This window comes from Patella vulgata, chromosome 6 (assembly GCF_932274485.2).
Source record: "Patella vulgata chromosome 6, xgPatVulg1.2, whole genome shotgun sequence".
NCBI classification, from domain to species: domain Eukaryota; kingdom Metazoa; phylum Mollusca; class Gastropoda; family Patellidae; genus Patella; species Patella vulgata.
The window spans coordinates 24476358-24502743 of NC_065884.2; the positions used below are offsets into that span (position 1 = coordinate 24476358).

A 26386-nucleotide genomic window follows, 5' to 3' on the forward strand; every position below is an offset into this window, starting at 1 on the left:
CTTCCAGAGTTGAGACCCTTGTTTCAGTTTGTAGAACCTTGTAAACCCCCAAACGACAAAATTTATAATTTGATCTGTATGGAACTGTCTTGTAAAGGCCCCCAATTACCTACAAAGGAATAAATATGCGACAACCCTTGACGACCGCTCGGACGATTTAGCTGCTGTGGGCGTATGTTTTGTTCCTGGCAACCTATCTTTTCTTTGTGTGTCTACAATTCTTAATGGGTCATCTTTGAACTTGACGTATGTACATGTATTCCTTATAGCCTAAGGATGGCAACTATTGATTTTGGTGCATGTCCCGACCCCCAGGGGCAGAGCCATGCCCAACTTTTGTGTTTATCTTGTACAGCCCACAATTCTGAATGGATCAGCTTGGAACTTGGCATATGTATTGCTTATAGCCTAAAGGCCCGTTCTCATGGTGCGACTTGTAGTAGCTACATGTAGATTACAAAATCGTATATAAATGAGTTGATACGACTTGGATTCTCGCGATAATCTCGTCTTGTCTTAGCATAATGCCTAATGGCGACGAAGAGACGCTGGCTATTATTGCCCTACATTTGATAAATAAGAACAAAAAGAAAAAGAGAAAACCCAAATCCGTCTGGGTTAGGCAGTGGATACTGCGTAGACCCACTGCCGGGGCGTACAGTTCCCTATTACGTGAACTTGAAGAAGAAGACCCTCTCAGTTTGAAAAACTTTCTGAGAATGCGCTTCGCGTCCATGTTTACCAACAACAAAGGGAGAGAACTCGTGTTTGTACTAATACTCAACGTCTCTGATTGGTCAATTTCATACGATCTGTTGACTGAAATAGGGACGTTTCTATTTCGCTCAACTCACTTTCAACTGGTTGGGAGCTTGTAAAAGTTGGTACGACTAGGGTGTTCTCACGCTGCATCTCGGGTCGATACTAGAAGTAGTTACTACAAGTCGCACCGTGAGAATGGGCCTTAAGGGAGGGAACTATAAATTTGCAACTATTGATTTTGGTGCATGATCTCTCTCTCTCTCCCCCACACCCCTTTGGGCTGTGCCACACCTACTTTTTGTTAATATTTTGTCTGTAAATGATGTACAGTTTGCAATTATTAACAGATTTAGATCCAATTTGGAATGGTCCATCATAGGATTGTACCTATGGATCATCGTAGAACTTGGCATCGTTATTCCTAATACTGTAAGGATAGCAGCTATTTATTTTGGTGCATGCCCCGACCCCCTAGGGCAGTGTCACACCAACTTTTTTTGTTAATATTTAGTCTGTAAATTTGGCAAAACAAACCCAACGCCTAGCATTCTTTGCCTCGTGTCGTAATACAGTCATTGTATAGCCACTTCATATTTCTTTCTCTTCATTTTAAAAAGTACTGTATCAATCAAAGCAAGAATGCAGACGTATATTGCAGTATTAGCGATGCTCTTGTTAAATTAAATCATTAAATGGTGATCATGTTTCAATCTGTTTAAATCTCCGCCATCCGATGTTCTAGAGAGTTGAGATTATAGGCTTGTCATGTATCTTTAAACAAAGTGAATCGGAATCCTTGGCTAGCGAAGATGCTTTAAACATTTATTGGCCCAGTCGGTGCAGATCAGTATGACGTTAAACCCCATTTCATTTCATAACATTTTTTTACAAGAGGACTCATTGGGACATTTACATATCTCAGAGGATCCCACATCTGTGTTTTCTCTGTTCTGTTACAGCTTGTGAAAGTTGAATCTATAATAGGAATAGAAGTCTAAAAGTTGTTCAATTTCATTTAGTTTTTACAAAGATATGATCTATGCTGCTTCCTATGTATACAAGCTCACTGTCTTCTTTATTATTCATAAAATGTTTATTTTGTCTTAATTATTGGATATCAGAAGCCCATCTTTTCCCCGTATGACCACAACATCAATGTTGATTTAAATTGACAATTAATTCGTGTTTTCAATGTCGAAGATTTTGGATGATATTGAGTTAGAGACTTCTTAGCTACTTTAAATAATCCATCTACATGTAAGTACATATTAGTGTAGATTAAGCCATGAGAAATTTAATATTTTCCGAAAAATGCAAATCATGCACTGTTACTTTAAATAAAGGTTGATAAGTGCATACATACTGTGTCCTTATGGTACATGCATGCCGTAAGTGTATCTGTAGAAAATGTAAATTTTGATATTAGGCCTACATGTACATGAGCTGTTGAGCATATTATTTTCAACTGTTTACTCTGCCAATTCGGACAACATAAGTACATAATGACCTCCTTTCTCTCCTTTTCTGCCTCAGATATTTCAGTGAATAGGCTTAGACATTATAGGTTGACTATCCTGTATATCATTTGATCAGACTGAGAAGTGTGTATAGGTCATATTATGGGACTCTGGTGAAATTCGTTCAGAAATTAAATCATTTTTTTTAACTTGTTTACGCAATCTTGTTTTCAGAATATATATATGCTTGTGAGACTTGGGATAGCAATAATATGCCATGAGTTGGATTTGAGTTTCAAGTTAAACTTATCTTTTGTGAGTTAAATTAGATATATTTCTTAGTTTTTTAACCTAATTCATATAGATTAGTTAAGGGACAGCTAATTATGTAAGGAATAGTTGTATTATAAAGTTTGAGCCAGTAACTGGTTCTATATACTTGATAATCTTGTGGTGATTTTGTTCTTGGGGTGACACTCTTAACAAAAAAGTCTGAATACAATGGACAATTGTGCATCAATTGATCGAGACTCCTATTTTTACATGTACGGTAATATGAAGTCACAATTCCAAGATGATTGCCATGATATCATGGTATGTTTCTAGTTCATAGTACTGGTACGTCTGTACTAGGTAGCAATGTAGGTGGGTGCACAATCACAAAAGATATAACAGCTATAACATATATAGTATTATGTATTATCAATTCAGTTCATAATGATGTCATGTGTGAAAAACTGTTATTGGTTTGTAAAGTTCAAAGGTTCACAATAGTTATTTTCTAATTATCTATATGGCATTTGTTCATTTATGTACCGGTATATGGGTTCTCATTTTGTTTTTATACATCTGTACATGTATGTACAGGTCATGTGTTATTTCACTTACTGTTTTAAATTCTATTGTATTATCTGTGTTTCAAAGGGCTATTTAAGTAGTTTTCTATCCATTAGAAAAAAAATAATTTACTTCATTTCTTATCTTAACATATTTAATATTTAAAGATCTGTTCCTCCAGTATAATTAGGTAATATATTTGACCGTGATGTTGTCCACATTATAAGTAGACAAATCTCTAATTATTTTCAATTAGAATGAGGTGTCATGCATAATGGCCCCTGAAATGAAATGTCCTACTGTTCTGCTCCGAACTGGGCTAACGAATACGGGCATATGCCATACAGTGTGCTATGAGGGAAATTTTGCCTGGACAGCGGCACAACATCCTACTCTTATATCGAATTCCAACTGTCAAGGGATCTTTTACGCGCATGCCAATGTATACATGGGACCTCGGTTTTTCATCCCATCTGAAGGACTAGACATCTGTCCTTGTCAGGTCCTCTGTCCAGCATCACTGAGGGGGGGGGGCCAGGGAACCATGCCGGAAAATCTGGATGAACTTTCTCAGCCAATGCAGGGATCGAACACCCGACTTCCAGACTTAGCTAGCATCACCTCCTAATGGCCCCTGTCTTGATACTAGTATCTGTAGAACTGAAGTATCTTGTAAGATATGCTTAGGGGAACAAATATATATTTTCTTGTTGGATCAAACTTGATGTACATGTATTTATTTATGAACTCGACTTATGGAAATATATCTTTTAATATACCAGTACCACTATATAAAATCTTGATTAGCCATTAAGAGATGGATACATCTAGTAATTAATCTTAGATTTTAAGACGAGAAATAATTATCTGTCCTTCTTATCGATGGTTCAATAGTAGATGAAATGAAATGGGATTAACGTCTTACTGTTCTGTACCAACTGGGATAATGAAGACAGACATGCCATGCAGTGTGCTATAATAAAGCATAGTCTTACTCACTGAGACACCATAACTCCTATCAAATTTTGATATTACATGTATCTAAACAGGAAAATGTCAGTGAAAGAACTGCACGTTAATACATGTATATGTACAAGAATAATACAATATAATTTAAAATAATATTCATGCTTATTAATTGAATATTTAACTTGCAGGCATTCAAACTACCATCAAATTATACTTAGAAATTTTGGATTTTTACTCCATCATTTGTGCTTAGTCTTGATTTTACTGTGGGTACATCTATTTATTGTGGTATGTTTTTTTTTGGCCGAGTCTATGATATTACACTAATCTATCGCTTTGTTTTTATGAATTTTGAATTGGATTGCCATTAAGTACATGTACACATGTATATAGTACTGAATTTTACTGTTTAAATTTTTACCATTAAATACCAATAATGATAAATTATAATTAAAATTAGTAATTATCATTGAGGTTCTTAATACAAATGTTAATATTTTTCAGGTGTTAATTTTGAAACCAGAAGTTTAACAAAATGAGTTCTGCACCAGGAGCAGGTGCTGGGGGATATTTCTCCATGATAGATTTTTTTGTTCTATCAGCAGCAGGTGGTTTTGCTATGTACTGGTTTTTCTTCAGGAACAAAAAGCAAGATCAACCCACATTCAAAAAGTTAACCGTTACGTAAGTACATGTAGGATTGTTTTAAAAAGATATCAATGGTATATTTCATAGGGATAGGTTTCCAGAATGATCTCATGTAAAGTGGCATTAATCCAAACACTGTTGGGATAGAATTATTTATGTTAATTTCCTCTAAAAAAACACACTCACGTACACTATAACTACATGTACTATAACTTGGGACTATTAATATGGGTCTGTCTGTCTGTTTGTCCATCTGTCTGTCTGTCAGACTTTTTGGGACACAATAACTCTCCTTCTAATTGAGCTAGAATTTCAAACTTGGTGTAGGTGTTTATTAGGTGAATGCCTTGATGGAGTTCAAAGATGAGCCTTTTCTGCTTAGAGTAAGCAGAGATAAGCAATTTGATTGGTTCATGCTTTGTTGGGACATGATAGATTTAGTTCTGATTAAGTGAGAGTGATGCAACTTGGTGTATAATTACATCAGTACCTGGATGTTTGATAATGAGCATTTTCTGCTCAGAATAAGCAAAGCGATAAGCAGTTTGATTGGCCAAGACTTTGCAACACAATAACTCTCCTTCTAATTGAGGTAGAATATTCAAACTAGGTGTCTTTTAAGTGAATGCCTTGACAGAGTTTGATCATGTGCATTTTCCAGTTGGGCTAATCAGAGATAAGCAATTGTTTGGTTGCGACCATGGAACACGATAACTTTGGTTCTAAATGGGTGAGAGCGATGAAACTCTGAGTATGGAATCCATACTATGAATTCATTATATCAATACGTTAAGTTCAAAGGTGAGAATTTTCTGCTTGGGTTAAGCAGCGATAAGCAGTTTAATAAATCAAGACTTTGGAACATAACAATTCTTAATTGAGGTAGAATGTTTAAACTTGATGTACATGTTCATTAGGTGAATGTCCTGACTGAGTTCAATGATTAACATTTCCCGCTAAAGCAAAGCAGAGCTAAGCAATTTCATTGGGCGATGCTTTGGGACAAGATAACTTTGATTCTAACTGATGGAGAGTGATGGAGCTTAGTGTATAGCCTCACTACCATCGAAACTTTGAGTTTGATCATGAACATTTTATGCTTAGACTAAGTATAGATAGTCAGTTTGATTAATTAATATGTGTCATCTATTTATTTTCAAATTTTGGTGGGGGACATCAGCCTCACTGTTGGCTTGTTTTATTAAGTCTTATTCATACCAGATTCATTATGCATTGTACCAATTCTTGAGACTTCATGATAATCCCACAAATTACCTCGTTCCCCCTTGAAGACTATTTTATCTCCTGTTTGTCATCATACTATAGTATTTGGTATCTTTACAAAAATGTTATATCTTTTAATAGCTGTAAGAAAATGTTACATGAGTCATAAAATATGGTATGCGTAAAAAGACATTAATGAAATTAACTTAAATGTAACAGAATATGAATATTAATTGACTATCTCAATTTGGGCTCTACTGTCAAAACCTTTAAAAATCCTGCAGTTATTCTTTAACCATGTGTTAATTTATAATAATGGTATATATATACATGTATATATATTTGAAAATATAAACCATTTGGACACCAAAATGGGATGAAAATACCTCCTGAGAAAGAAACAATGAAATGGAACCTAGATTGTCTACTCTCTTCCATTATACTCCCTGTAAAATCAACTATTTTTATTTTAAAAAATATATATTTCAAAATACCCTGATGAATTATGGGGCGTTTTATTTTAAAGACATTGTTGATTTTATTTCTAGACCTGTGGTAGAGAGAGGAAGCAGTTCAGGTTTTATAAATAAAATGAAGAATACAGTAAGTACCAGTGTTTATATTTTAATTAAATTCTTGGCTCTTTATCAAAATAAGCTTTTTGATCAGATAGCCAACATTTCAAGTTAGCTTTTATTTTGATTGACAATTGTGTTGAGTTACAACTTACTTGTACGTCTTAAAATTCCATGTAAATATAGTTCTTAATTGTACAAAATATTCTTAACGAAAATCAGATTAATTTCAGAAAATGAACACCATGCAAAAGCCAATTTGTATTTAGTTTAAACGGGGTTACTTTGCCATATTTTTAAATTATTTCATGTAGTGCTCCTCATGCAAGACTTTGCTGAAGTCGATATCCATAGGTTGGGGCTACTTTGCCCAGCCCTACGTAGGCGACTATTGCAACATGCATTACTCCATAGTCGTTAATGTTACCCCACATAAAGGGTTAAGTTTAATTTTATCATTTACTTAGTTCATTGTGTAACACATTTCAGAATTATTTTTTTAAATAAAAAAAGATTTAGTAATAAATAACGTTAAAAAACACTTTCACATTTCCGCAATTACGGAAACACCCGACATTTAATTAGCTGAAGCTAAATCACGTGAACACTTGTGTAACAGTCGATGTCTATATTTCAATATGGCATCGGCAGAAAGTGGCTGCTTGTCAGACATTAATTTCGCCCCAAATGTTCAATGTTCTTACCTATCAGTACGAGCCAATTAGAAATGTGAGCAACAATGGTGACGGTGATGGTTGTGAACATTCTACCATTTCTAGCAAAGAAGAATAATCGCTGCAGGCTGTGTTCGGATAAGGTCAGAGTACCTTGTCTTCCTATCACAGTCCTTCGATTCTTGATAACTTTTCGCTTTATTTATTGATGTTCACGCTTCATCGGCGAAAATATATCAGAAAATAACTATTAATTCCAATACGTTTACCCTAGTCATAGAGTAATATAGTATTATATGCCCTAGCCTTTCTTTGTGCAACAATTGAATAGGCCTATCCCGCCTATCGCTGAAAAAAATTTCCATCACACTTGTTTATCTAGTTAAATCTGACAGACTTCCTAACATCTAGGACTAACTATAATTACCTGCAAAATCATCTACATGTACATAGGCCTACACTTACTACTGACGCAAAAATAGCTTCGAAAAAGGGAAATTATAAATTATAATTTAGATTAGTATTTAGACTACCTAGACTCCTGTGCTGTTTACATGTCGTTGCTATGGTTACACCAGTCATTTATATTGCCACATTTTGAAAGTGTGTCGGTTTCACCATAGAACTATGCACAGTTTTAACATATAAAGATAACATAACTGCTATATCTTGATCAATATATATTATAATAATAATATTAAAATTTCACTGGTCAGTAGACATTAGTACTTAAGCCAAGGCCGATTAACCTAACTTAGTACCTACCTCGGTTTCACATTGCTTCCTGTAAGCGCGTCGAGTCACATTTGCACTGTCAAAGTAAACAACGTTTTCCTCAGGAATAAGGTGGGCATGGCATCTGGTTTGAGTTTTGCTCTTAGGTTTTCATATCCCAGTTCCTTCAATCGAGCAGGATCACGTTCATAAGCAGATAACTCAAAATGCTGCAAGCAAAGACCTTTCTGCGTGTTGCCTCGCATGGAAATTTGAAAAAAATGACAGAAGCTTCCTGATTTATTGTTGGTGCTATTACTATTAGTACATCCCCAAGCAACGCAATTGAACATGTTTATGCATCCATGTAGTCAATAGTGACGGGATGCAATGCTCAGTTGCAATAGCTTTCTATAGGAAAATTCACAAGGTCTGTCGTCTCTAACCTCACTCACGGAAAAAATATTTATATTATTCCTTTGTAGAAATATTCAGAATGACTTTTAAAATTTCGCAGGGCCAAAAATATTCTAATATCAACTATATTTTTCAATATTGACCTTTTGTGTTAGTATTCTCATTTGAACAAATTTAATAAACATACATTTTAAAAATGTGTCTAGTACTACGATTAGAGAAGACTACAGGGATAGATAATAGCGGATATGAGGTAACCAAAGTATAATATGGTGTAAAAATGAACCATCTCTTTATTTTTATCATATATATTTATTGTATTATTTGAAATATTTTATATAGAATCGTAATGTGGTAGTATTTTATGGATCACAGACTGGTACAGCTGAAGAATTTGCTACACGTTTAGCTAAAGATGCTACAAGATATGGTATGAAAGGTATGGTGGCTGATCCAGAGGAATGTGATATGGTGGGTATATTTATATTATCTCATTATTCAGTGTATAATAAATGTAACCACATATATATTAATAAGGTAGTACTATTAATGTTTTCAATATCTGAACAGTTATAGTGGATTCCTCATCTCCTGTTCTCTCAATTCAAATGTAGTAAATAGTAGTTATCTAGGACTAAAGTTACATAGTAACACATTGGTTTATATAGCCCGGAGTAAAACATTTATTTATATAGCCCACGGCAACTATATTATTATCTGATCAATAGTGATATGTTAGAAGCTGGAAGAATTAAATGAACATGGACAATAATAGTCACATATTACTCAAACAGTCCCAGCCACTGATCTAATCTGATTTTCATAATTAGAGAACAACACATATATATGACCCATGCTGGCAAAATGAATCGGAATGCTCAAAGTCTAATAAAAAATATACTATATATCGATCCAAAAGATCAGAATAGCAATAAAACATTTTAAAACGCCTTTATTTGGCCATTATTTTAAGAGAACCAAATATTTTTTTTTTTTTACTCTGCTCGAAGTGGAACATCCGGCCAATCCTTGAAAATATCAATAGACATAATTGTACACGCAAAACTTTATTTTTAATAACAGAACACATGTACCGCTGTGGGGACTTCTATGATGATTAAGAAACTAAACTTGATTACCCAATCAATAATCTTAATCTCCTAACAAGTAGCTAATTAATTGATGAGATTAACCGAAATTATTCTCACCAGTGTTATAATATAGGAAATTATAACACTATCATAAGAAATGTGAATATGCCAATGGTTTTGTTACAAAAAGAGTGCATTGTATGAGATAATTATTCCAGTTGGCGGAAAAAACATATAAACATTTTTTTATATAAAATTATTATCCATTTTTGCGGAAATTGTAGGATCAAATTTTTACCACGATTTTAGACATCAGAACCCTTGAAAACTTACAGAAGATAATATTACAATAAAATATCAAATTAATGCCATGGTTGCTATGTGATTTTGTTTCGGAACATTCTGACATGTTTTAACTAGCTTTTTCTAAAAACTTACTTTCCTGACTTGGTCAGCTTCATACAGAGACAGCTCAGTCAATTTTTGCCCGATTTAAACGAACCATACACCATTTTGAATGTATTGATATGGAGAATGTGACAATAACTCGATTTTCAAAATTTACTCATTGTGACTCATTTTACCAGCACAGGTCACATACATTATAGAAATAGTTCCATTATATAATCTGTCACAATATTGCAGCTATTTTATACAGTTTTCATTTAATCATGAAATTAATTATAATCCATTTCTGATTCTTGGAAACACTGTGACTGTCTGAGTTGTGACTTTTCTGTTTCAGATAACAATTTTTGATAATTCTTTGTTGTGAAAAATAAGCATTATGCAATCCACATATACAACCGTTCTGTTCTCTGTGTTGTATTTTAAAAAAAAAATAATTAATGTATCTTTACAGGAAGACTTATCACAGTTAACCGAAATAGAAAATTCGCTAGTTATATTTTGTTTAGCGACATATGGTGAAGGTGATCCTACAGATAATGCCCAGGAATTCTATGATTATTTACAAGGTGGTGGAACCGAATTAGATGGAATTAAATATGCTGTAAGTTGTATATATATGTAGGTCTTCCACATCATAAAGCACAGTTGATAATAAAGCACAGAAACTTCGCAATATATATATTTTCGAAGATCAAACAAATAGACCTATTCTCGTCATTTTATATGAGTCTTGCATAACAATTAACTTTATTGTTCTACTTGTTCTAATTAATCAACAAAATAAAGAATACATTTGATGACAGTGTATTCTATTCTATAACATCTTGGCATCTACATGTTTTTCTCTAATCTGTACAGGCTGTTTAATTTTATAGTTATATGGCATAGGTCGATTGTAGCCATGTTTGAAAATGGGGTTGTACAACATATAAATAGACTAGTAGATCCCAAGCTATTGCAGTCAATTTGTAAGACAAGCAGACAAGACCGGGATATATGACTTGTCTTAAACCACACTAAAATGTAAACACTAAATTGATTATTTAACATTTAATTAAGAAAAAAAAATCAGAAAGTCAATGGTAGATAATCTGCTGGATTGGATTCAATCCAAGTAAAAAGATGCCCATCAAAAGATTGTAAGTGGAATTGGTTTCTTTTGATCATATCCTGTTTATTTCGTCTGCTAGAGATGCCTAATGTTATCAAATTTTCAATTCATCTTATCTTTGTGAATGACTGATCGATATTTCTATTAGGGATTCAACTTTCATAGTTTTGTAGTTTGCAAGGGATAAGTATTCCGCAAGTGACTAACAGAGTTTCTAACACAAGTTAATAACCTACAATTGATAAAAAACAGTTCAAATACAGTGATGCCTATGTTATTTCAGTCAAGAACATTAAGATAGTTAAACTAAGGGTTTATAATATCAGTGTTTTTACTGTTTTTGTATTATTATTACAGGTGTTTGCATTAGGAAATAAAACTTATGAACATTTTAATGCTATGGGAAAATTTGTTGATAAAAGATTAGAAGAATTAGGAGCCACTAGACTTATTGAAGTGGGATTAGGTGATGATGATTCTAAGTAAGTAACTTGTCAATGAAATCTCAGTGTTGACCATGAAGAACCGTACAAGCTTTTAGTATTCTGGAGTAGTGCCCATGTGACTGTGTTGACTAGTTATTTGAATGGGATGAATTGACAGTCCGAATTAAAATAACTGTAGCACGACCGTAATATATAACATTAAGTGTATGTTAGTCTCCCTAACATGACCGTAGCAAATAACATTAATTGTATGTTAGACCCCAAATCACACGACGCATTAATTCCATTTCATTTCTTTTCATATTTGAAAAACTTACACAGTACATTGGCTTGCCCTGATCTAGCAGTCAAGCCACTAACATTAGCTACATTAAACACAAAGATAACGTGCTATCATGCTTCCTTATGAAAGATAATCTGTCAAGACACATGCTACATGACGTATGTGTTTACAATTATTGTAGCCAGGGTTTATTTATTATTGACAGTATTGAAGAAGATTTTGTATCATGGAGAGAAAAATTTTGGCCAATCGTTTGTGAACATTTTGGTGTACAAGCTACTGGTGATGACAGCAGGTAATATATTAAACATACATTATGCAAGAGCTAAATCTGCCAATTACAGGTCTTTCTTTAGGCCTGAAATGCTATCTAAATTATTAAATAGACATTAATTAACTTATCCAGACCATAATCAACTCTCGGTGTCATCGCTAGCCTGCGATGTTTATTGGATTAGGTTCCAATTTGCTGTTCGACTTCCATTCATGATTTAATCATGAAATGGATTATTGAGACTATGTATTTTATCGTACCGACTTTAGTAACGATGATCAAGGCTAGGCCGAAAATTCAATCGCTAAAATCTTGGTTCAGAGTAGATCAATTTGACTGAAATTTTCAGCAAATTCCCTTTACATTCTGCCAGCTCTTTATCTAATCTTCCATAATGTATCTTTAATGTAAGATATTTAAATGATTATGGTAACTAGCTTCATTCTCAGTATCTCCACTTCACAAGCATTCTAATTCTAAAACAGAATACTACTGAATGATAATTTGTGTAGTACATTTTGTGAACCATGCTTTTTGAATATGATTTAAAATTATTTAAAAACCTACACGTGAAGTAAAGTCCATATTGTACAGATATGAGTCTAGGATTGCTTTTCTTACATGTGATGTACATATATTTTCTAACAGGTGTCACTAGTTTTCTGTTTATTATTGTGTGTTGGGTTGTCCTCCTACCATGCATTTACTATTCAGCATTTTAAGAATGATGGTGGAAGATCTGAACAGAATATTGATAATAATTTATAATATTTTTGTACTATAATTATATTTCAGTATAAGACAATATTCTCTACAAGTTAATGAAGATTTACCTGCAGAAAAGATTTACCATGGTGAAATCAGCAGATTAGGTTCATTTAATCTACAAAAACCGTAAGTAATATACAATACAATTACTTTAAAACCCACTTTGTTTATTCTGATAATATATTCTGGTATTTTACAGTGGATTAGGAAATGAAATGAAATGGGGTTTAGCATCCTACTGTTCTGCTCTGAACTGGGCTAATGAAGACGGGCATACTCCATACAGTGTGCTATGAGGGAAATTTTGCCCGGACAGCGGCACTACGGCCTACTCTTATATCGAATTTCAACTGTCAAGGGATCTTTTAAGTGCACGCCAATATATACACAGGACCACGGTTTTTTGTTCCATCCGAACGACTAGACAGCTGTCCTTGTCAGGCCCTCCATCCTGTATCAATGACAAGGGTGAACCAAGCTGGAAAATCTGGATGCACTTTCTCGGCCAATGCAAGGATCGAATACACCCAACCTCTAAGCTAGCGAGCCAGCGTCTTACCAACTTAGCCACCGTTACCCCCCACAGTGGATTTGGAAGAACTCATACCGAACAAACAAGTGAACACAGACATTAAGAGATTGTTTTGTCTCATTGTGATCTAGGACTGGATAATGAGACAAATTACTGATGTAATATTTGGTTTACTAAGAAGATGTTATCTACTTTCAGTAGTAGTGGTTAATGGACATGGACATTTAGACTTGATGCATTACATCAAATATTGTTTAGAGTACCACTCTGTTGTTCGAATTCTCAGAAATATTTTTTGTTTTGTTTAAATTTAAAGCCAAAATAATGAATGAAATATTGATGAATTTATTTTGCAGTAATTATGAGAACTGAATATGCCTTAATCTGGTTTGAATAATGTAAGCAATCTCTTTTGTATGTTATATTTCAGGCCATATGATGCTAAGAATCCATTCCTGGCTCCTATAATTGCCAATAGAGAATTACATAAGGGAGGTGATCGATCCTGTATGCACATAGAATTAGATATCTCAGGATCCAAAATAAGGTAGAAAAAAAAAATATATTTTCTAATTATACAGTTTTAACTGAAAAAGATTTCTTGAATATAAAGAAGTATAGGTTTCTCAATGTTCATACAATTGGATACGAGAAGAGGGACGGCAACACTCCCTTAGCAAGGTTACTATAGCTGGACAGGCTGATACATCTGCATGGATACTGGATCAAGAAAGATACCGGTGCAACGCAGGCGTAAATAAAATAGCTTAAAGAATTCCTGCTGAACAGTACAACAACAGACTTGGTAGAAGTGAAGATTGTTTAATTTTCACTTCTACCAAGTCTGTTGTGCTACTGTTGAGCGGGGATTCTTTAATTTGTTCATACAATTATGAAATTTAATGGTATGAGTAGATCCATTTCAATTGCATTCAAATTACTTACCGGTATATATTATTTTTTTGCAGATATGAATCTGGAGACCATGTTGCTGTTTATCCAATGAATGATCCAGATATTGTGGAGAGAATTGGTAAACGACTTGAGACAGATCTAGATACAGTTATTACACTTACTAATGTTGATGGTAAGATCTAGTTCTTATATTTAAACCCAACTGTAAGCCAGAGTGAGTAAAATCTGTGAAATCATGTTATACTACTGTGACATACTCTTATTATAGATTTTTAAAAAATGAACTGATTGCTAATATTAAATCGGTTACTCGATTATACAGTCACAGTTCGGTTGCTCATGTGAACTGATTAAAAAAATTAATAACCTATATTTGTTTTCATACCATATTCGTCTTTCAAACCAAGGAATTATAGCTACTAAAGTTGTAACAAATCACGAAAAGGTATGAGAGTTTTGTTTAGGCTACAATCACTCTGTGACCAATCGTCCCAAAACTTGCTACTAAGCAAGAGATAGTCTTGATCACCCTGAATTGTTATGTCCGTAATTTTTCATGAATAGGTAGTATTGGAATAGCTAGTTGTTGCCCCTGCTTTTCTGATTATTGTTAGAATTTGAACTATTGTTTGAAATAACAAACTGTTTTTTATTTTACAGAAGAAGCAAGTAAGAAACATCCATTTCCTAACCCAACTAGTTATCGTACAGCTTTAACGCATTACTTAGACATACAGAGTCCACCACGTACACATATTCTACGAGAACTGGCAGAATATGCGGAAGATCCTAAAGAAAAGGAATTCCTTATGTCCATGACATCTTCTGATGGAAAGGTAGACAACTTTTATAGTTTTATTTTCGTAATTGATACAAATTTTAACTTAACAAACATTATGGAAAAGCATTAGAATAATACAATAACATCGTCAAAATTTTAAAACATGAAAGTGAAAAGATTTTGATTGTTTATAATAACGTATTCAGCTTTATCAGATAGTTACTGAATACACAATCATACAAATTGAAATTGAAATCCTATATACAACAGTTGTTGCGAATCAACAGTTATCTCTTCTCAAAGTAAACTTAAGTTCCAAGATAAGGAAATGAACATGCTATTTTCACCATCTACTTATTGAAGCTCTTCTTACAGTAAAAGAACTGGCTAAATTTTCGACATACAGGTACACAAAAGGGAGACAACTCAGTTTTTTTACAGAAATATCAATGGAGATGATTTCTGACATAAATTTAAAATTACTATAACTCTTGATATCTGTAGATTAAGCCAGTGTTGATATGTAATCTATTTTGTGTTCTGCTGTGAAAATAGTAATGTTATAATTGAAATCCTTCAAATCTCTCATCAGTAATCAAAATTACACATCAAGTAAACCAAATTCTATAAACTTTAGATTATTTCCAGGTTTGGATTAAATCGGATGAAAAATGCTAATCAAAAGATTTTACCCACCATTTATTAGTGGCACTGGCTTGATTATTTCATCTACAGGAATGGCTGAATGTTTCAATTGACTAGATCTTTGTAAATTCTACAAAGATTTGAACCAGATTTTTTTTGAGATTCTACTTGCACAATATTGTAGTTTGAAAGGGATTTACAATCCATCAAATGACTATCAGTGGTTTTAAACAATTCATATTATTTGATTTGTGTATAATTTTGTATTTATGTTGTATATACAGGATAAGTATAACGATTGGATAGTAAAAGATCACAGAAATATATTGGCTATTCTAGATGATTTAAAATCTCTTAAACCACCTATGGATCATATTTGTGAAATGTTACCAAGGTTACAGGCTCGTTATTATTCCATTTCATCTTCACCGAAGGTAATATTTCATTGTATCATTTCATTGTATCGATCAATCTAGAAATTTCATCATCCTCTTTTAGCACTTTGAAAATAAAGCTTCTTAAAAATAATATTGTATATTCCTGGTCACAGCCTACTAAAAACTACTGAGCAAGGGAATTGCTCGATCCAAATAAATAAATCTATTGGTCAATGTATTCAACTTTTATATATCTGTGGATATAGATTTTATATTAAAAATTTACTATGTTAACTTTCTTTGCAGTTATAATATACTTCTTTTAATATAAATGGTCCCCTACCAAGGCTATACCCCTTAATACCCCTTAACCATGTAGTGATGCCTTCATGTGCTCTAGCCAATGGTTGACTCATGAAGGCTCTCTTAGAAAGGCTGAATTTACCTCTGTTCTTCTAAATTCTAGCAAGGAACAGTGTCTAGTTCAGATTGTATAAAAACTGAGGCTTCTAAATTCTAGCAAGGAACAGTGTCTAGTCGTTCGGATTGTTTAAAAATCGAGGTCCGATACACACTTTGACGTGTATGTAAATGAAACCTTGACAGAATACGAAATAAGAGTAGGCCATAGCGTCGATGTCAGGGCAAAATTTCATTCATAGCACCCTGTATGGCGTATGCCGATTTTCATTAGCCCAATTGGTGCAAAAAAGTAGGACGTTAAACCACATTTCATTTCTTCTGTATCCTTTAACTTGACATTATTTACAATATATACTTAATTTAATTATTTAAAATTCTTACAGATTCATCCAACAAGCATTCATATAACAGCCGTATTAATATCATACACAACAAGAACTGGGCGTTCGGTTAAAGGTGTGGCTACAAAATGGCTGGCTGATAAACCTATCACAGACGGCAAAAAATATACTGTCCCTATCTTTGTTAGAAAATCTCAGTTCCGTCTTCCGTTTAAACCAAGTACACCTGTTTTAATGATTGGACCCGGAACTGGATTAGCTCCCTTTAGAGGATTCCTTCAAGAACGTGATTTCCTGAAAAAAGAAGGTATATTGTACAGCCATTCTATTTAGTTTTTAGACCACATAAATAGGTCAATTTATATATCAAATTTGTATTTATCCTGGTGGAAATAAACATATGTTATGAGCTTATACAGGGGAAAAATCATTAGTTTAAATTGAAAGTATTTTTATAATTGATTGCCATAATAACACCAATACATATTACTTCTCCCTTATGTGGTACATATGCATTTCAAATTTGATATGGCCTGACAAGGACAGATGTCTAGTCCTTCGGATGGGACGAAAAACCGAGGTCCCGTGTATACATTGGAATGCACGTAAAAGATCCCTTGGCAGTTAGAATTCGATATAAGAGTAGGCGATAGTGCCGCTGCCCTGACAAAATTTCCCTCATAGCACACTGTATGGCGTATGCCCGTCTTCATTAGCAGAACAGTAGGACTTTAAACCCCATTTCATTTCATTTCATTTCATTTCAAATTTGATATTTCAGGTAAACCAGTAGGCGAAACTATTCTATATTTCGGATGTCGTTATAAGGCACAAGATTTTATTTATGAAGATGAAATCAATCAGTACCTTAAAGATGGAAGTTTGACCAAATTACACATTGCCTTTTCCCGGGACCAGAAAGAAAAAGTTTACGTACAACATCTACTGAATAAAAACAAGGAAGAAATCTGGAGACTTTTAGAAAATGGAGGCCATATTTATGTTTGTGGGTGAGTATACAGTCTCTATGTTTATTTCATGTGTGAAGTTGTTTTAACTAGACTACAGGTAACTTCATTAACTCTTAAACGACCCAGAGGTTTGACGTCATAACATCATAAAAACCCACGTCATAATGGTCAATAGTATTAAAATATAGATATGCATTTTAAAGTCATATCATTAATAAACAACTGTAGATGGACCCTTAATGTAAATGGATGAAATAATCTAAATTTAATGCCATTTTCATAAATATAAATTTATACAAAAAATTAATTTAGACATTTCATGCAAAATCCATGTATATAATGGTTATTTCTTTTTTTGTTTTTTTTGTTCAGCTGTTGTGAACTAAAAATTATTCATCATGAATCTCTTTTAATTTAAGCTTATTTAAGTACCGTAATAGAAATTTGTTGATTAACTAAGCCTACTTCTATCACGTTCTAGGCCTAACGCAAAACTGTAAAAATCTACACTACAGATAAAATCTGAATCACTGTCATTCAATAAGGATGGTAATTCGTCATTAGGTGAACGTTGCCGAATAGGTCTAGACATATCACCGTTTTATTATAATTTTTCAAGGAGAAACAGTAAGATTTTTAACTGTCAAAATGTCAAACAGGAAGTAAACAAATGAGATAAAGTCGTCTGTTCATAAGGGAAATAACTCTCATTACGCTAGGAACGTTGCATTCGGCTAACCGGTTTTGTCGACAAAAGTCGCCGTGGGTACTTAACGGTAACGTTATAGGTGTCGACAAAAGTCGCCTTGGGTCAGTTAAGAGTTAAGAGAATCAACTGAAAAATTGTTGCGGTTACATGAAAAACTTTCTTTCAAAATAAGCACACTACACTGCTTTTATGGAGTGTAGTCATCATTTTAATAAGTGCACAGTAAGTCAGTTATTACATTCAAATGTTGTAGCATCAGGATTTACATTTTAAATATATCCGAAAAGAAAATAAACAGAATATACAGGTTGCTAAAAATTCACGTCATTGGGGATTGGTTAATCATTAGGTATTTCCATTAATTGAATTTTTTAGTGAACTGAAATACGTAGTTTTGTTAATGTTGATCATCATTAGAATATAATCTACTAGTGAGCTCAAGAGTATGTGTGATTCATCCGGTGTTGTCTCGGCCACTAATTTTATGCAACATTTAATGTATTTTAGGGATGCTAGAAATATGGCACGAGAAGTACATGATATGTTAGAGAGAAGTGTGATAGAACAGGGTAATCTTGATGCTACTAAAGCTGCCGAGTACATAAAAAAACTACAATCAAAGGGACGCTACTCTTGTGATGTATGGAGTTGAGGATTTAATAATTTTAGGAATTTACAAATTTTGTCATTATTCAACAAACATACATCAGAAATATTTCATGTACATCCATTAATTCAATATTTGAAATCTGGTCTTCATTGTTAAATTTCCTAGAAGATTATTGTAATTGATTCCATTTTTGTTCTTTTACTTCAATTACGTAAAGAAGTTTTCTAAGTACGCTGCTGTTCTCCTGAATTCAATATTTATATTTATGTAGATTTTTAATATGAACAGAATTTAAACAAATATATGACAGTTTAAGAAAATTGTATTCAGAAATATATCAGCAGAATGATCAAACTTGTAAAATGAAATGGTGTTTAATGTACTACTGTTGTACAGCAACCAGACTAATGAATACATCTTGTACCTCTATGTTGTAAATGGCATTAATGTTTCACATACAATTGAATGATGGAACGATAATATGTGATACTGTTACTTAAGTCATTAGTCTATAAAGTATTTATATTACATGAAAGATGAAGGTATTTTTCAATGTTCTAAGTCAACAATTGTCCGTGTTAGATAATTGAAATGACCTAAATCCTACTTTGGGCATCCTTCATTTTACTGAAAACAAGATATCTCACAAGGCTAGCTCTAATTCAGGAAGATTTTCTTATTAATCTGCTTGGTGGTCAAAAGTTGTTCTAAGAAGGACAACTCTTGGCTTAGACCGTTGAAAAATATGTTCATTCTTCATGTAATATATATGCTTATAGACTAATGACTTAATTAATATAGTCAAGATTTGCTGACTATTATACACTGCTCATTCAAATACTGATAACATTTTGAAATATGTTTTAACAAGTTTATTATGATTGACATGTTTGATAGATTATCCAAAGATTATGACATTGTACATAAAATTGATTAAGAATTGTGTAATAATTTTAGTGTTGTAAATGTTAAAGTCATTAATTGTTGTTGTAATTGTGCAATTTTGTGCTTTTATAAAAAAGAATATTCTTTCATAAATCAATAATAAAAATTAATTTCAACTGAAATTAGATATTTATAATCCACATTTTATGCGAAATTATCTGGTCGTGACGCTTGTTTGATTGTCCATATGGAGTTATTGCTCCTGTCACTGATTCCTTCTACACACTCTACATTCTACAAGTCTAAAATTTTTGGATTTTTAATTTAAATATGCTGGGTTTCTCGAGGCAAAGATGAACCCTATTAAATTTCACAGTCATGCATTGTTTGTACACATTCAACATCTGAGACTTTTTGAGGGGGATTATTTACTTCTTAACTGAGTAACATCCTCTTGATGCAATCACTGCCTCACTTAAAAAATTTGCTAGTGGGCTAATTTTGATTGCCTTGCAGCATTGCAATGTTTCATCATTTTTTATATTTTGGACAACGTGATACAGTGTAAATTATATGTACAGTTTTATTTTTAAAGATAAAATTCGTATATGTATGCATTTTAAAGATACTGAAATATTTATAAAATGCTATATTATTATTAGTCATTCATTATTCATTATTTTTAGAAGGTTATTATGATAAAGTTAAATTGATTAAACTTCAAACGATTTATTCCTTGTGTGCCTTGAAATACTGTGAATTACGATAAAATAATGAATTTATACATTCTAATTGTAACCATCATTTTAATGGTTTGGTTTTGAATCCATTATCCTCAGGGGTCATGGCTAAAACTAAGCTGCTAAATATTGTTATTATAAAATGCACATAATATACAGTTTGAGGTTATTATGTATCCTCAAGTGCCAGATTAAAAGGATTCTTATTATATTGTTATAATGTAATATTTATACTGGGTCCATTGAGAATATATGTGTTTCTAATCATCAACATATTTATTGGGTTTCTCACAAAGCTTTGCTGTATCGATTTCACTCTCCATTTGTTTACATATTAATATTCCTTAATTTTGTTAAATAGAAATCTGATATTTATGTAGAGATTATATATATGATTGTTAATGAAGTATTGTAATAGGTTTGTTATTGTTCAGCACATATACATGTATAAATAGTATCACAATGACAAGGACTTTCTGATTACACTTAAAATCAGTCAATTTCTCTCTTCAGAGAGCTCTCTTCCGAGAGTGTTTTGGGTTGGGTTAAGAATGCATTCACTCATTAAATTTTGTTTTTTCCCACTACCTACCATATAGAAATTATTTTTGTACTACAGAGTACAGACATATATATATAGTATTTCATTTACCTATTGACATTGTATATTGAACTTTACATTATAGTAAATGTGATCAATAAACATGTGTGCTCAGTGGTAGATTCCAAATACAAGGGAAATATAACTCTATTTGTGGAGATGGTTGGACCCTCTTATCACCACAAAAAACTACCACAATACAGAAAAACCTATCTGCCAGTAATGTATTATTTATTAGATTTTAATTATGTATTTAATTATAATATATATGTATGACACTAAGCAACTCCCCTGGTATAAAGTTGGGTTTGTTGGCATTTGTATGCTAGGATGACTGAAACATTGCAATGTCAAACAGTCGTGCTGTGTTTTGGCTTACTGCTCAATAAAACAAAGTAAACAGTACACAAATACAACACAGACAATGGAACGAAGCCGTTAGCTACAAGACAATACAACCATTAATCTCCTACATGAGTTATATATATATACTATTCAAAAAAAGTAGGGGATATTTGATTTTTAAGTGTTATTAAAGTCACCTAATGAAACTGACGAAGAAACAAATGACAAAATGAAATGAAGTTCACATTCATCGATTTATTCCAAATGATCGTTAGACTAAGTAAGGCACAGACTGACCATTATAAGGGTAAAATGATACCCGGGGTCAAACAGCAAAGTTACCACAGCATCACAACCAAGTCAGTAACGGGTAAATCCTCCTCTGTTTGCCAAACAAGCATTGATCCGACGTGGCATACTCCTAATGAGACGTCTAAGGTCATTTTGGTCCAGATTGTCCCATTCCTGTTGCAACGCAGCAGCAAGTTCTTGGACATTGGCAGGACGTTGTTGACGTTGACGTAACCTCTGTCCAAGCATGTCCCAGACATGCTCGATGGGGGAGAGGTCGGGACTCAGTGCTGGCCAAGGTAATGTGGTGATGTTCTGTTGTTGGAGGTAACCTGTAACGATCCTGGCCCTGTGACATCTTGCGTTGTCATCCTGGAAGATGAAACGACGTCCATGACGTCGAGCGAACGGCACAACATGGACTGCCAAGATGTTGTCCCGGTAGTACTGGCCTGTAACACGCCCTGCAACAACATGTAAAGCCGTTCTTCCAGCAACAGTGATGCCTCCCCACACCATAACAGAACCACCCCCAAATCGATCATGTCTGATGACGTTAACGTCTTGGAAGCGCTCGTTTCGACGACGCCACACCCTCCTACGTCTGTCCAAAAAATCAACAGTGAACCTTGACTCATCTGAAAACATCACATTGCTCCAGCGTCGATTATCCCAGTGTTGACGATCCCTACACCAACGACGTCTTGCCTGAATGTGATGATCTCTCAAACAAGGGATCACGCGAGGACGTCGGGCGCGAAGGTGACCCCTATGCAGTCGATTCCGAATCGTCTGGCCACTCACTCTCACACCAGTGTCTGTTTGAAGACGAGCGCTGATCTGATTTGCTGTGATGACACGATTTCTCAAGGCCATGGTTTTGATAAATCGATCCTGGGCTTGAGTTGTCGCCCTTGGTCGACCTGAGCGTGGTCTGTCCTGTACAGATTGTGTATCGTGGTATCTGGACCATAGCCTGCTTATGACAGACTGAGAAACATTCATCGTCCGCGCCACAACCGCCTGTATTGTGCCGATCTGTAGCATGCCAAGGGCACGTAACCTTTCATTTTGGGTAAGCCGACGCATATCAAAATTTGTTTTCTGGTCACTAAAACAATTAAACTGATGTTTCCACCCTGGAATTCAATGCCACAATGACTGTAACATTCAAAGTCAGAGTCGTGCAAATCTTGGGTTGGACCCCCATGATGACCCCAAGCATCACCTGCATTCCATGCGGTAGCTATTGGTGCGTTTGGGCGTCACATGTAACTGGAAATGTTTCTTCTGTTAGGTTCTATAGTGACTTTTTTCGTAGTCATTTGCATATTTTAGTATTATGCCCCCAAAATCAAATATCCCCTACTTTTTTTGAATAGTATATATTGATTATTTTAGTGATATAAATAAGTGATTTAAATTCCTAGAGTAATAAATATTTGTAAGCTGAACAAATGTATAACTATTATATTAGTATATGTTATTATAAACACAACTATGAAATACATGTAAGTTATTTGTAATAAATCCTGTAACAACCATTTCTTCTTAATTATTAAATTCCCAACATCATTCGGTGTGTAAATTATTAGTCTCTTTTAATTTTTATACGCCCACATTGAAATGTGGACGTATATTGCCGTCGCCCCCGTCCGTCGGTCTGTCCATCGTCCACAATTTCTTGTGAACGCTCTAACGCCAAAAGTTATTATCCAATTGTTTTAAAATTGATATATGTTGTTTACATTAGTGAGATGAAGAAGCATATTTAATTTCAATAATTTCCGTTTATTACGTCTAGAGTTATGGCCCTTGTTTCACTTTGTTGAACCTTGTGAACACTCTAATGCCAAAAGTTAACATACGATCTTTGTGAAATTTATATGCAATATTTAAGTTAGTGAAACGAAGAAGCCTATTGAATTTCAACAATTTCTATTTATTATGTCTAGAGTTATGGCCCTTGTTTCACTTTATTGAACCTTGTGAACGCTCTAACTCCAAAAGTTATCATCCGATCTTTCTGAAATTTACATGCATTATTTAAATTAGCGAAACGAAGAAGCCTATTCAATTTCAGCAATCTCCGTTTATTACGTCTAGAGTTATGGCCCTTGTTTCACTTTATTGAACCTTGTGAACGCTCTAACGCCAAAAGTTATCATCGGATCTTTCTGAAATTTATATGCATTATTTAGATTACTGAAACGAAGAAGCCTATTGAACTTTATTACGTCTAGAGTTTTGGCCCTAGTTTCACGTTATTGATCCTTGTGAACACTCTAACGCAAAAGGTTGTCACCCAATGTTTGTGAAATTTATATGCATGATTTAAATTAGTGAAACGAAAAAGCCTATTGCATTTCAGCAATTTACAATAATTACTTCTAGAGTTATTGCCCTTGTTTCATTTTGTTAAACCTTGTTAATGCTCGATTGATAATAGTTATTATCCGATATGTATGAAATTTATATGCATCATTTAAATTTGTGAAACAGGTCTATTGAATTTCAGTAATTTCCGTCAATAATTTCTCGAGTTATGGCGATTGTGAACGTTTGAATGACAAAAGTGATCATTTGATCTGTATGAAATTTATATGCATTATTTAAATTAGTAAAACGAAAAAGCCTGTCAAATTTCAACAATTTCTGTGGATTACTTCCAGAGTTGAGAACCTTGTTTCAGTTTGTAGAACCTTGTAAACCCTCAAACGACAAAATTTATAATCTGATCTGTATGGAACTGTCTTGTAAAGGGCCCCAATTACCTACAAAGGAATAAATATGCGACAAGGCTTGACGACCGATCGGACGATTTAGCTGCTGTGGGCGTATGTTTTGTTGCCTGGCAACCTATCTTTAAAATTGAAGAAGAGTGTTTTGATTAACATTTATGTGTCTGGTTTTTGTAAATATTCATGTTTTAGAGGCGGAAGGATAACAGAGTTAAAGATGTTGGTTACAGTGATATGTATATTATTATAAAGCCGGACTCCCTTTAGATTTTGCTTTATCTTAAAGCAGCACTACATCTTGCATTATTAAATTTTTAGGTGCTGCAAATGGATATGTATTTTTTTTTATCGGACAGATCGTAATGACTAAAGATTGCTTCTTGTTGCAAATAAAGTTGTGTTAATGGAAGTCTTAAAGTAGCTAAGTATCTAACTCAATATCATCCAAAGTCATACACGTTGAAAATAAGAATTATTTGTCAATTCAAATCAACATTGATGTTGTGATCTTACCAGGAAAAGATAGGCTTCTGATATCCAATATTTAAGACAGAATAAACATTTTACCATTGGTACACGAATCGTGTATCATAGTGCGTTTTGGCGTCAAGGTCGAATTCTGGACCTATTATTCACCAGCCACCCAAGCCTTATCCAGAGATATATTACATGCCCACCTTTTGGTCTAAGTGACCATGACATTCTATCCGTGACGACCAACCAGTTATAAATAAAAAGGCACCAAGAACAGTTTATAAATATAAAAAAGCTGAATGGGACAACATACGACATGATATGTCAGTCTTTAGGGAAGAATACCTTCGAACATCCAACTCTAAACCCGTTGAAGACAATTGGACTACTTTTAAACAAGCATTGTTCGCCTCCATGGATAAGAACATTCCAAAGAAGGTGATCAAAGGCAAACCAGACATACCTTGGATGACCCAAAAGATAAAACGTATGATACGCAAAAAACAGAAACTGTATAACACAGCCAGGAACTCACAAAGTAAAAAAGACAAAGAATCATTTAATAAATACAGGAAAACAGTAAGGAATGAACTTCATACATCATACTATAACTACATTAGTAACCTCGTTGAACCAGAAGATGATAAAGCCGGCAAAAACTTTTATAAGTACATAAAGTCAAGGAAACAAGACACCATGAGCATTGGCACCTTGAAAAGCAACGGCCGCATTGGAGACAGCACGAAAGAGAAAGCTGAGATGCTCAACGACCAATTCTGCTCAGTATTTACAGAGGAGGACCTTATTAACATACCCAGCAAAGGAATGTCACCACATCCAACAATGCCGAATATTCAAGTTACAGCAAAGGGAGTGACTAACTGTATAAAACGACTTAATGTGAAGAAGGCAAGTGTTCCTGATAAGATGCCTATTATAGCATTAAAAGAAACTTCGATTGAAATAACACCTATCTTACAAGAACTATATCAGCAATCTTTAGATACCCATGAAATACCTAAGGACTGGAAACAGGCCAACATAATCCCAATATTTAAGAAAGGTGATAGAACCAAACCGGCTAATTATAGACCAGTGAGTCTCACTGCAGTAGTATCAAAGATGCTAGAACATATAGTAGTTTCACAGATCATGCACCACCTTGATACCAACAACATTCTACATGAAAACCAGTTTGGGTTCCGCTCAAAAAGATCATGCGAGTCACAACTCCTTCTCTCGACAGACGAAATCTCCTGACATATGAATCAAGGCCTACAGGTGAATATGGCGATACTCGATTTTGCGAAAGCCTTCGACAAGGTACCACATCGCAGATTGGCG

At 33.9% G+C, this 26386-nt stretch overlaps 1 protein-coding gene across 2 annotated transcripts in view; it reads left to right on the forward strand.

Annotated features, from left to right (window-relative positions):
* LOC126823638 (NADPH--cytochrome P450 reductase) overlaps nt 1–23371 on the forward strand; it is a 30013-nt gene extending 6642 nt beyond the window's left edge. The window contains exons 2-16 of one of the 2 annotated variants that reach the window (XM_050552595.2): nt 2454–2534; nt 4530–4709; nt 6446–6500; nt 8620–8748; nt 10231–10380; nt 11248–11372; nt 11825–11914; nt 12689–12787; nt 13624–13740; nt 14162–14280; nt 14769–14944; nt 15819–15968; nt 16718–16982; nt 17457–17685; nt 18863–23371. In XM_050552595.2, coding sequence (XP_050408552.1) covers nt 4561–4709; nt 6446–6500; nt 8620–8748; nt 10231–10380; nt 11248–11372; nt 11825–11914; nt 12689–12787; nt 13624–13740; nt 14162–14280; nt 14769–14944; nt 15819–15968; nt 16718–16982; nt 17457–17685; nt 18863–19007 — 1998 coding nt within the window. In that variant the 5' untranslated portion in view covers nt 2454–2534; nt 4530–4560 and the 3' untranslated portion in view covers nt 19008–23371. The remainder of the gene's footprint in view (nt 1–2453; nt 2535–4529; nt 4710–6445; nt 6501–8619; nt 8749–10230; nt 10381–11247; nt 11373–11824; nt 11915–12688; nt 12788–13623; nt 13741–14161; nt 14281–14768; nt 14945–15818; nt 15969–16717; nt 16983–17456; nt 17686–18862) is intronic. The other variant, XM_050552594.2, reaches the window with a different exon arrangement.
* Nucleotides 23372–26386: the final 3015 nt, after the last annotated feature.